The following is a 13,015-nucleotide window of genomic DNA, read 5'->3' as shown; positions in this document are numbered from 1 at the left end:
TTTGGTTTCATTAAAATCAACCCACAACAAAACACATCAGGCTACCTTGCATTTCTGTGAGGCTTTAAAGGACCTATGTGTACTGCTACACTTCCCTGAAGTCTAAAGTTCGATTACTTGTGATAGGGATAATGAACACACGAATAAATGAAATAAAAACACTCAGCCTTTGCAGCATGGTTTGATAAGAACGGAATGAAGTACTGGAAACGGTTTACACATTGGGGAGATGATGCTTAAAAGCTGTTTTTAAGTAGTCCTACGCGGGAATATACGGGCTCTTCAATCCCGAACATGTTAAATTAAAGCAGAGTAGCAGGCTTAAAACGAGTCGCATGAAACTATACGTTCATTAGCATATTAAATCGGCGAGGACTGCTGGATTCAAGACACTTATTCTAATACTGTGTGGCACTTTTCCAGGGTGGGATAAATAGCAAAACATTCTTTTCGTATAGGATTTTGAATAAACCCGACTAAACCGCGGGCAGCGTTTCCTAGTGGTCGATTGCCACACTGCACCTTAAAACGAGAAGGTAGACTACTGGCCTCCGCCGCTGTTGACAGGCTTTCATAGATGCCTGTCTCAACTTTAGCCAACGGAGTGAGAAGCGTAATTAGCCCGGTGCTGAAATACGGCTTATCTGCTTGCATCCCTCATAAGAAGCACGTTAAAGCCATAAAGTGCCAGTTCAAGGAATCACTTGGCTGTAGCTTTCGCCCCCCGACGAGGTAGGCTGCAAACAGGCACATTTCTCTGCGATAAAATTGTCTTGAGGGAATGCCGTCGCCCACATTTAGTTATGTTGTTTTGCATGTGATTTTAACCATGAATATTGTATGCAGTGGTTTAGGAGTTATGGTATATTTAACAAAAGTCAGTACTATTATTATTATTATCATCATTGTTGTTGTTGTTGTTAATATTATTGCTATTATTACTATTATTATTATTGTTGTTATTATTATAACCTGCTTCTGGTTTCTCACTACTGCTTAGCACATGTGTGCCAAATAATTAGACCTTGGCACCTCTACGTGATGTTTTCTGCTGTAAGTAAGCTGTAATTTGCCTCTCCCGCCAGGCGCGGTCCGGGAGCGTTTAGTCTCTCTCTGCATTCCCGGGAAAAAGACGTTTTGTCTCGGCTTGATGTGACACTTCGCCGGGTGGCCTCATGCCTGCGGTAACAGCTGCCCGAACCGCTGGAGGCCGTTGAACAGATGGCTGCACCTGAATATCCGCGCACGTGGTCGGGGGGCGAAACGGTCATGCTACAGCTCTGCACAGGAACGCGCAAAAGCGCGAGCATGTCAGCACAGTCAAGAGAAAAAACATCAAATGCAGTTTCTGTGATAAATAATAATTGTAATCATACCATAAATGTCATTGTGGCCTGCCAGCTTTTGAATTTGACTACTGTTGTTCATTTAAACAGAACGACTGCAGAACTCTTGACGGGGCACTTTGGGTTAGGACCTCAATAACCCATTTCTAAAAAGCAAATTATTTGGGCCTTTTTTTCATTTTTCTGCTGTTTATATGGAAATATGATAGTCTGTTATGCAATCATTAAGACACTATGTCAACTGACAGGTGTCATAGGTTGGCATGATTTGGATTTTGTCTGTAAATAACAAAGCTGTTGTAAAAAACGAAAGAAAAGCAAAAAGTATTATATTTAGGTAAAACATTTTGCCATGATAATACTGACATAATATAATAAGTAATGACTGATTGAATTTGCAAAATATAAATCTGATATCCTTTTGTGAATATTTAATAATATCAGGTACTTATTTTTAGGACTTTGAATTAAACATGTACTCAGTAGGACACCAATCAACTTAGCAGGAAATGAAAGATGATCTCAGAACTTCATGCTCAGAAAGTTGAGAAATTTGTAGGTATGAAGCACTACCACAGGATGGGGCTATTGTCTCATTAAATTTACTGTAGCAGCTGATTATTAGAAGTTGCTGGTTTGATCCAATGGCAACGTTTCCTAATGAATCTTGTCCATGAATGTGATATCTTGTGACCTGGCCAGTCCACAGATTTAGTTTTAAGGATGTTGCCTCTTCGTGCAGGAAGGGGTTAAGTCAGGCTAGCGTGTTCGGTGTCGGCGATGTAGTGTTTTTAGCCAGGGTAGCTAGGATGAGGCTAGCTGTATCTGTCTACAGTCAGAGTTTTCTCATTGCCCCGCCTTTAACATGCAACATCCTCCTCAAGTTGTTATCTTGTCATTAAGAACATACACACTGGACAATGTCAGTGTTGGACCAGAAAAATGTGTCTCTTTTAAACGAAGCTAAATTTGAGATATTATGTAAATAGAAAGGAGACTGGACGTGTGTTTGGTGGTTGGGGGGTTGGGTGGTGGTGAGGGTGGGGAGGGGGCGAGTGGAGGTGGTGCCCATACTCTGTAGCCACTATGGGAGCGTTCTGTCGTGTCCCTTAAGGTCCATGGGCCGCGCCCGCTTCACCTGCGCCTCGGGCTGAGGATGACTGCCGACCATCCCGGGTCTGGCGCATTCCCTTCTTCACTATAAGGGCCAAGTCTGCTGTGCTTTCTGGAGAGGAAGTAGTTGAATGGTCCTCCTCCAGCCTTCCTTCCTTCCTTCACCAAACTTCCGTTGTGTTTCTGCTTCAGTTTTTTTTTTCACAGAGCCCTCTCTTGGGGTGATGTCTGGAGAATGGCTGTAGCCGTGGGCCTGACGCGAAGCTGCCGGTCTCCAGGACTGCTGTGCTCTGCTGGCCTTCTGTGTGGCCTGGTGGCCCAGTCCAACCTGCTCTTTTGAGCCAAAATGGCTGCTCCTCCATTTGTGCTGCTGCCAGGGCTTCCTGCTCTCTCTCAAAGTCTGGAAAACTTCAGGACCTTGGACAGCTGTAACCTCTCTTACAGGCAGGCACAGCTAAAGATGATTTGGTAAAATTTGGTAATATAATGTCAATATCTATTTGCCTTTGGGAGCGACTTAGCGACTAAGCCACTAGGTGAGCTTTCTTTCTCTCCCTCTGTCCTCTGTTGGGGGCTTCATTTTGTTTGAAAATTTTCAGATAATTTCTTAGTGTGCGCCTCATATCTAATCACCACTTGACATGGCGACCACCTCTGGTATTTTGCACTGTTGGAATGTTATATTTAATAGCGCTCGGTTTGCTTTACATTCCATTCACCATCTCTTTCCCAATGCTAATAACTGGCAGCCTTCCCTCACTCTGTATCGAGAAGCGCTGGTGCAGTTTGCCCAGAGAGAGAGAGAGGTAGTGAGAGAGGGGAAGAGAGAGAGAGGGAGGTAGTGAGAGAAGGGAGGAGAGAGAGAGTGATAGTAAAAGAAGGGAAGAGAGAGGTAGTAGTGAGAGAAGGGAAGAGAGAGAGGCAGAGAGATAATGAGAGGTGAGAGATTTTCGAGCTGTATATACACTCCTGGGCAAAAAAAATGGGCCAAGCACAAAATGGCAAAATATTAAGCTTTTAATGGTCTTAACAACAAATCATTGGTCAGAAAATTAGCAAGAATTAAACAAATGCACTCCTGGGACCTCCTGTGCCACCATTTGCTTGTTTACTTTTGCTGCAGTGAACTGTTTGGGGAAAAGCTAGAAACAGGGAAATTCACTTATATAGTATTCTTGTATGCAAAGGTAAAATCATGATAATGATTAAAATGTTTGATGTAAAATTCAAATTAACATGTCTGGTGACAAAGTTCAAAAATATCTTTGGATTTTTTTTTAAAGATTAGTATTATTTGGTTATCTGCACACTGATCAGCCCACAGGGCTGATAACAAGTATAAATGGAACCAGGATTGATAGAGCAGGGAGAGATCTACAGTATGCAGCGTTGTGAGTCCCACGGTAAAGGAAAAGCAAGAAAATCTGCTCCAAAAAAAGCAAAATATCATGCAGGGGTTGCTGTCAGAAACCCCATAGTTGGTCTTTGTCAGGCCAACTGTAGCTATTCTGAAATTTACAAGACCCTAAAGGCAGAGGAAATCCCTATTTCTCTATCAGCTATTAAGAGAATAGGTCAACGCTTTGAAACAACAGGTAATGTTGCCAGAAAGAAAGGACCTGGAAGGCCCAAAGCCTCATCATGCAGGGACGACACCTGCTGATATTTACAGTTCTCAAAGACTGGAAAAAAAGCCTACAAAAACAGTCAGCAGAATTTAAGACCTCAGAAAACACGACTCTTTCGAGAAGAGCAATAACCAGAAGGTTATCTAATGCAGGTTTTGTGTCTACAAGATGTGTTAAAAAGCCATTGCTGTCTCAGAAAAACATCCTGTAAGACCACAGTCTTGTGTTACTGCAGTAGTGTCTTGTAAGACAAATTATCTGTAAGACTGCAGTGGAGTCCTGCAAGATCACAGTCTTGTGTGACTACAGTAGTCTCTTGTAAGACAAATTACCTATAAGACTGCAGTAGAGTCCTGTAAAACTAGTCTTTTGTGACTACAGTAGTGTCTTGTAAGACAAATGACTTCTAACACTGCAGTAGAGTCCTGTAAGACCACAGTCTTGTGTTACTGCAGTAGTGTCTTGTAAGACAAATTATCTGTCAGACTGCAGTGGAGTCCTGCAAGATCACAGTCTTGTGTGACTACAGTAGTCTCTTGTAAGACAAATTACCTATAAGACTGCAGTAGAGTCTTGTAAGACTGCAGTCTTGTGTGACTACAGTAGTGTCTTGTAAGACAAATTACCTATAAGACTGCAGTAGAGTCCTGTAAGACTACAGTCTTGTGTGACTACAGTAGTGTCTTGTAGGACAAATGAGCTGTTAGACTGCAGTAGAGTCCTGTAAGTCTACAGTCTTGTGTGACTACAGTAGCATTTTGTAAGACAAATGAGCTGTAAGACTGCAGTAGAGTCCTGTAAGACCACTCAGAGAGCTACAGTGTGTGGTGCTAGTCATGCAGTAATGTTTCTGTCCTGCAGCATGCAATTGTATTTATACGGCCAGACAGCACAGATGCATATTTTGAGTGTGAAGATGTACTTGGTATGAGAGGCTTACTTTGTTATGTTTCTTTTAGCGGTGCCTGTTAAATGTGTTACAACAGCAGTATGAGCTCAATGGCAGGAGGGTGGAGCCCAATGAAGTATTCTGTGAGATACCGACCTGTAGACACGCCAACATACTAATATGAATCATTTACCGGTGGCGAACAGGCACACAGCAGAATCTCCACCGAGCAGATATTTAATTTTTTCCTCCAGTATCTTTTAAAAATGTCAAATGTCTCCTGTCTTTCAACTGGTGACTTCAACCACTGAAGGATTGTTGGCTGTTTTTTGTATTCCAAATGCAAACTAAACTCTAGACAATAAAGGGTAAATAAAAGCGTAGAGTGAACTTACTGACGCAAATAAAAAAGGAAAGCACAGTCGCTCAGGTGTGACAGAAATCGAAACACTTCCTGGGGCCGTGTGTCCTTTGACAATAGCGAAAAATAAACTGCCTTTGCTGAGAATAACAGCGTCGCGTCCTGCTTTCAATTATTTTTTTTTCTGGTGAATACAGAACATAAACAACGTATCTCTCGGAAGCAAACAGATGTCAGAACGCAGACAGGGCGGACTTTCCCTGCGCGTAACGTCTTTGTCTTGTCGTATTAGAACTTCCTGTGAAGACCCGGGGGATTACTGGCCTTCACCACACGATCATTAACAGTACTGTTATGCAAGAAACATGGTTCACCCGCATAATGTACCTGCGCAGGTTTCACTTATGTGGCAGGTGATTTCGTCGCGACACACAGCATTCATTGCTCTTTGGAGCAGACCACCTGTGGCAGTTATCGCCGTCTCCAGCAGCAAGGCGAGGGCCTAAGCCCAGCAGGTGCTTCAGCATGGCTGGCTGATTGGTGGCTGTTCTCGGACCAGCTGCGGATCCACAGTGTTTGACGGGTTGTTGGGACGTGCGTTTTACGACCCAAGGCCTTTCCAGAATGGCTCAGTCTGAGACGCTGCAGCCACTCAACTCAAAGGGAACCGCTGAATCAGAGAATTAAAAAAAAAAAATACATTCGCGTATGCACTGTTAGTGATCACACGGTCGTCAGCAGATTTGGCACGCGAACGTGACAAACGTTAAGTTTGTCTTTTCACCATCAAATGTACCGACACTCGAAGACTGGCACATTGTGGGCAAAAACATGATTTACTTCACCGCCCTGCCGTCAGTCCATCTGCCCCCTCACCCGCCCCTGCGTGCCCACGCCCACACCCTGTATTGGAGTGCTGATTTCATTTTGTAGAATTTCTGAATTACTGATTTTTATGGATTTGTACTTTGTCATTTATAGGTTTTTTTTTGTAATTGTATGTTGAATGTGATGAATGTTGCTGTAGGTATAAACAGTTTTTCAGCACGTAACAGTATTTAAGTGTAGTTTTAATGACAAACTGAGACTGTTTATGGACTACCGCTCTACTACTTTACTTTTCTTTGGGGAAAAAAGGAACTATTTGAGGGCAGGAGTGAGCCGGTGTGAGAATTCTGGGAGAGCACAGGAGTGAAAGGTGTGGGGATTCTTGGAGAGGACAGGAGTGAGCAGGTGTGGGGTTTCTGGGAGAGGACAGGAGTGAGCAGGTGTGGGGATTCTGGGAGAGAACAGGAATGAGCAGGTGTGGGGATTCTTGGAGAGGACAGGAGTGAGCAGGTGTGGGGTTTCTGGGAGAGGACAGGAGTGAGAGGAGTGGGGATTCTGGGTAATGGAGTATTGATGTCCTTATAAGTGATGTCCTTATAACCTGACTTCAACTGTGAAGGAGACAAAAATCAGCCCAAATTGTCAGGAGAAGGGAAACGCTGAGATGTTAACTGAAATCGTTACCTTCAGTCATCGCTTGTAAGAGTCATCTGTAGCTGTAATCTATAATCATTATCCGTAGCTGAAACTGTTGCTACGGTTGTGTCATATTCATATGATAATTCAACCCGCCTACTCACTATTCACCACATAGATTCTGGCATAATTTGTGCGGAACTTTTATTTGCCATGGGTGCGATTTCCGCTTTGGTGTCAAAACGTACCTTTTTTTTCAGTAGAGGCTACACGCACTTTCGTGCTATAAATACCACGGTAATACTATGATCATACGCATTCCGTGTGTCCTGCATCACCCATTCGCCGAGGGCAGTAGGTGAGTCTTAAATTAGCTCATCGATAACAATTCCGCATAAGGTGACTTCATGGTTTATCTTTCATTATAATCTGTTCACTCCTATATTCACATTGAATTTGTCGATTTATATTTCAGCTATGCTTGTGTGTGTTATTCTATCAAAACACAGCTGGTGGACATGGCAAAAATGTAAAAAAAAAAAAAAAAAGTGTAACAGTTAAATATCAAATCACTATTTTTTACAAAAAAACAACAACATCCAGTTTGTGGTTTAATTCATTGGTGATTGGCACATTGGAACAGAACCTAGAGACCCGTTAAGCTCTCCCGGGACCACTGGCTCTCTTTCTTCTTCACTAATTAGAGCCAGCACTCCACACGAATGCGGAATGCTGGTGATGATGTCACAGTTGGCTCGCGGTTGCTTCTATGACTTCATCCCTCGGGCTAGTAGGAGCCTTCTCTGACAGCATCTTCCCCAAGCCGGATCCAGTAAGCTGGCGGACGCCGATAAATAGAATGTGATAAAGCCATCAGCAGTGCTGTGCATGCACTAAATGCACTTTTTAAATCGTTTTACTTTATACTGTAGGTGTAGAAAAATTAGTTAAGTGTTAAAAAAACGCTTGGAAGTAGCAGATGACCGAAGTCTATCAGGATCTTTGGCAATGTGCTGCAGCAGTAAGAAAGGGCAACAGGATGCTGGGATATACAGCAAAACCTACTGAGTAAAAATCAAAGGTTATATTGTGTTATAAGATGCCTTTGTCAGAGCACATCTAGGGCTCTATCTTACACCAGGCGCAAAGTGGCGCCAAGTGCAACGCAAGTGTCTTTGCTAGTTTCAGACTGACGCAGTTGTCATTTTCCCATCCAACGCCCACGTTGTTTAAATAGCAAATGTACATGTACCCTTCTGAGTGCCCATGGGTGTGTTGGTCTTAAAATGAGGTGTGGTCAGGCGCATTGCTATCTAGAGGCAGCAGAAAGCGATCACGCAATTTACCAAAACCTGGTCTTAAGTCAATGGTGCAGTATTTTACTGTTATTTTAAGGGCGCATTATTAAAATAGTAATATGCGCCTACATAGGCAGGTGCACAACGCGCAATATTTAAATTTTTTTTTTAAACGTCATCATGGTTAGTCATAATATTTATCAGAATTATCCGCCAAATCCGCCATTATAATAGCAATCCTCCAAGGTGCAGGCGCACCTGGGTTTTAAAGGGAATGGGAGATGACACTCTGATTGGTTTATTTCATGTTATGTCCAAAACACACCAATGAATAATTAAGAGACTAAGTACAGCACCTTTGAACCATGCGCCTTACTTTGCGCTCAGATTATCCTCCGTTAAACTAGCAAAAGTGGATTTGGACACACCCTAAATGCACTTGCGCCATGCACTTTAGACCGTGCGCTTAGATCATTAAAATATAGCCCCTAGAGTGTTGTGTGGCACCACACAGTAAGAAATGAGTAGATACTCCTGTAAAAGCACAAAGAAGGGCAACTAAATTGGTTCCAGGTATGAAATATAGAAGTTTCATGGAAAGACCTAAGACTTAATTATTCCTGCTCAGCAAAAGCATGCTCAGAGTTTGAATGACTTTAATTTAACAATTAAGAATGGTTTCCGAGGTTCTCCCGGCTGAACAAGGGAACATAGGTGGAAATTCTTTGCATATGTTTTTGCATATATATTAGAAAGCATTTCCTTCATGGAGTTGTGCATTTGTGGAACAGCTCAACAGGCCCGAGGCGTTTGGTGAGCTCAGGTCCAGGCTTGAAGCAGAGTTACTTTTTAGACTGCTGCTGAATGATGTGCCCAGGCGGATACTCTGTTGCCCGTGGAGTGTAAAATAGTCACCAGCCCGTACGCTAGTTTATTGCTGGAGCACAAGGCTTTCAGCTGCAGTGCCCCCTGTGTTCTCGTACCTGTGACAACTCCTGTGGCTCGACTGGCAAGAAAAAAAAAAAAGAGACAAAAACTGTGGGGAAGGGAAGAGAAAGGCAGTTTCTGAAACGTTATTTTCTACGTGAAAGATCCGATTGTTCTGCGGATTGTTCTGCGGGCAACGCTTTTGCTCAAATAACACGCTGCAGAAGTGGGCTTCTGTAGTCGGAGCACTGGGATTGTGCTCCAGATAAACATGGATGTCAAGATCTTGTCAAACTTTCGGACACGTTATTACTTTATTTCCTGTCTATAATGGTATTCAGGAAAAACGATGGTATTAATAATTGATATGCCTGCAAAACTCTAGTACCATTTGTATCTAGTACCAATATGTGTTCATATTTGCTGTGTTGTTCACAGTACATGCAGTCCACAGCAGGTTTTGTAAATATATTTTCAGCTTGTGTAAAGGCATTTTGCATTGCAGAGAGGGCTTTATCTGTGCTGAAAACTGTGTATGGGTATGCACACATTTTAATTTAATTCACAAACTGCCTAGATACAATAGACTTTATTCACCATTTACATGGAATGATTCTTAGGTTAGTGTGGTGTACCTTGCAGGCAACTAATTGATTGATAGATAGATTGATTGATTGTTTGGAATGTTGTTCTGATGAGGCCTGTTGTGCTATACTGACCAAAGGGGTCAGCCATCTCTTTGCAGCTTGGTTTAGGCAGGATGGTAGGGAAGTGGTTGCTTACTTTTGTCCTAAATTGCCCAAACTGTTTTCAGCTGGACATGTCCTGGTAATATGTAGAGTATATGCAGCATCTGCACCTCGAGATTGTGTAGGAATAAATCGTTTTCGACAGGGATTTTTAACCCTTCAGTTGCCCTAAGGATCAGCTGGCTTTGTAACGGCTTCCACCATGCATGTATTTTACTGATGGTGTGAGAAGTAAACAACATGAGAGACTTCCAGGCCCAGCTGACAGGTACATGAATGAGTTTATTTACGCTGATTAATGACACTGCTAGATTGACTGTGAGGGAAGTGAGCTGTCGGTTGAATTTCTGAACGAAAAGTTATTTTTAAGAACCTGTTGTAGGTGAATAGTTTGTGCATGACATAAACAGGAATAAAATGGAATATTTATCAGAGTTGGCACGCATAATGTAAATTATGATGTGTAAAACTCAAATAACATTGACGTAATGTTTGTGCACTCTCAAAACGAAAAGAAACACATTATAATTGTTGTGATTAGGATGACGATAACGATTCTTGTTAGTTTTGTCTTTGCTGTTCATTGCTGTTGATCCGGCCTGCATAGCAGCTGGTTTCTTACTGCGGTTATCTTGCTGCATGCTGGATAGTGCAGGTATTTTACATGCAAGTGAGCAGCAGGTTTTCAGATTTCAGGCCAAAGTGCAGCTTAGAATCAAATCTTCATTTTGGTGAGAAGTTTTCGATAAAAGAGCAACAATTACCACTGCAACTAATGTGATTTGGGAACAGAGCTATCTAGCTAAAATATTTTTAAAAAAACGCAGATTACCACAAGGGACAAGAGCACGAAACGGGGAGCACAGGACAGAAGAATCTGCCGTTTTTATGAAACTCCATAAATAACGAGGCCGAAACCGAGCATAGCACCCCGTCCGACCGCAGCGGCCTGGATTTATTCTCCACAACCGACGGTACTGTGTCTGAAACAGAAATGTTTCTGAGATGTCCAGAAGTGATAATACTGGGGACATTTCCCTAAATCAAAACTGGGGATAGTCCCTCGATTTTTAATGTCTGACATCCCAGGTCTGAAAAACATCAGGACTGCATGTGCACATCTATTGATTGAGCAGCGATATGGTTTTTGTTTTGTTGAACATGACTGTTTTTTAAAAAATAGATCTTTATAGAAGTGTGGATTCATGGATGGATGTATGATTCTACGGACCCCAGATGTTGTAGTCTTTATTTGAAACCTGGTTAAATTAATTTTACCATTGATAACTTTATACATATTGAGAGATAATATGTACAGTGCTGGCTGATTTTAAAAAGGAGGGATAATTTCAGTGCGTGTGTAAAAACTGAACTGGTGCTCCTGTGCAACTGTCAATGATTATGGCAAAACAATTTGAGGTACCCTATCAATTTGTTACATTTTTTATTTATTTATTTTTTGTTTACTTTTTATATTTATTAGGATCTCCATTAGCTATCACCTTGGCAACTGCATTACTCTATTTGAGTTGATTAACAATGAACATATTTCTGTGTGCTAATAATTGTCAGTTTGATTTCAATCTTTTAACTCGAAGTTTGTGGTGCTCTAAAGACACTTAAATCAAGGAAGATTCCTGGAACCGATGATCCTTGTCTTGAAGTTTGCCATATACAATTTCTGAACCCATGAGTTATATTTCAAATACAAAACTTTCAACAATCTCCAATCTTCAAGCTTTCTGTCCTTGCCACAATTGTAGAGTTTTGAGTGATTCAGAGGGAACCTGAGGCTGAAATGAATAGTTCCAGGGAAATCAATAAACTGGGAGGACGGAGTGCAGCCTGAGGAAAAAGAGGTACCAGGTGTCCTCAGGCAGTAGTTCAAAGTCATCATTCAGCATGAAGAGACTGAATATTCCTGCTGGTCCAAGGGGGGGAAACTAAATGTTTGGAAACCATCAACATACCGCAATAGTGCCCAACGGGGAGGAACCCGGTTGAAACGTTTAAACCTGTCTGCTCATTTTTGCTACCCTGTTTTTCATGAATTTATGATGATGAACTTCATATGAAGAGCTGATTCCTTTTTGGCTTAAGACATAGAAAGGATAGCTTATTTTTTTTACTAGGACTTCCTCTGTGGAACGCCAGGCAACCTGAGAAGGTGACTCAAGTCATCGTCTCCGAGACCTCAGCTGAAAGAAAGAAAGAAAACAAAAAAGAAAAAAAAAGAGAAAAATAAAATGAAGTCTGCTGAACCTGACAATTCAGCTTACTGTAGAGCTGCAAAATCAATTTGCAAAAAAAAAGCATTTGCTATTAGTTTTTGCATTGCATTTTAAGTCAAATATTAAAAGAATAATGAATCTTAAGTTTCATTTACATAATGAAACCATTTAAATATACAGTATATCATTAATATGTCCAAAAATAAAAGGGTGAAAGAAATAATATTAATAATTTATTATTATTATTATTATTATTATAATTATTATTATTGATGGGCCCGATGGAGAGGGTGAAGTGGGAATGTGGTGGGTGGCTTGATTCATCAGTGGGGCGCCCCACTCCCCACCCTCCATTTTACGGCTTTTTATCTGCGACTGAAGACTGAAGTCATTTCTTTTTGTTGTTTTATTGTGTTTTGTCTCAGTGCCGAACTTCCTCATCCCCATTTGATGTCAGAAGTGGAGGCGTGAAGTGAAGACAGACAGAGGTAAAGATGACATACTTTTTCCCTGCCGAGCCCTGCGTGTGCGTCTGTCTCTCCCTCTCTCTCTGAACGTGTCTCCGCGCTGCTGTTTGTATGGTTATCGCGAGCTGATGGCGAATGCCTGTTCGTGGTTCACGGGGTCCTGAAGGAGCTGCAGGTTTGCTGTGGGAATTTTTTTTTTTTTAAACTTGACTTGTAGACTGTGATGCATTTCAGTAACATCCAGAGTACAAACCACCCAGTATTAAAAAAAACAAAGACTGAGACTGAGACGGCGCCTGTGATTTCTGAAAGATCTTTGAACAGCATTGTGTGTGCCTTGGCTTTGCCTTTGTGTTTCTATGATTTGTTGTCCCAATTCCCGGTTACTGTAGATTGAATCTGACTTGTTCTCGGCTACATTAGACACTGACAAAATCTCAAAAGCAGTGAAAATGCATTATTTATTTATTTTTTAAGTTTTTTTTTTTTTAATATACTTTTTTTGGAGATATAAGATGACCCTTAAATTCATTTTGTCTGCC

General features: G+C 41.6%; 1 protein-coding gene across 6 annotated transcripts in view; it reads left to right on the top strand.

Annotated features, from left to right (window-relative positions):
* Nucleotides 1-7,066: 7,066 nt before the first annotated feature.
* The window catches only part of foxp3b (forkhead box P3b), a 21,571-nt gene continuing 15,622 nt past the window's right edge, over nucleotides 7,067-13,015 (top strand). For 2 of the 6 annotated variants that reach the window (XM_064299788.1, XM_064299787.1), the window contains exon 1: nucleotides 12,535-12,648. In XM_064299788.1, the coding sequence (XP_064155858.1) occupies nucleotides 12,609-12,648 (40 nt within the window). In that variant the 5' untranslated portion in view covers nucleotides 12,535-12,608. Of the gene's footprint in view, nucleotides 7,160-9,788; nucleotides 10,044-10,602; nucleotides 10,750-12,431; nucleotides 12,495-12,534; nucleotides 12,649-13,015 lie in introns of those variants that run through there. The other 4 variants (XM_064299786.1, XM_064299785.1, XM_064299784.1 and 1 more) reach the window with 4 other exon arrangements.

The sequence above is a fragment of the Anguilla rostrata genome, chromosome 11 (genome assembly GCF_018555375.3).
Source record: "Anguilla rostrata isolate EN2019 chromosome 11, ASM1855537v3, whole genome shotgun sequence".
Classification (NCBI taxonomy): Eukaryota; Metazoa; Chordata; class Actinopteri; order Anguilliformes; family Anguillidae; genus Anguilla; species Anguilla rostrata.
This window is presented reverse-complemented; position numbering and strand designations above follow the sequence as displayed.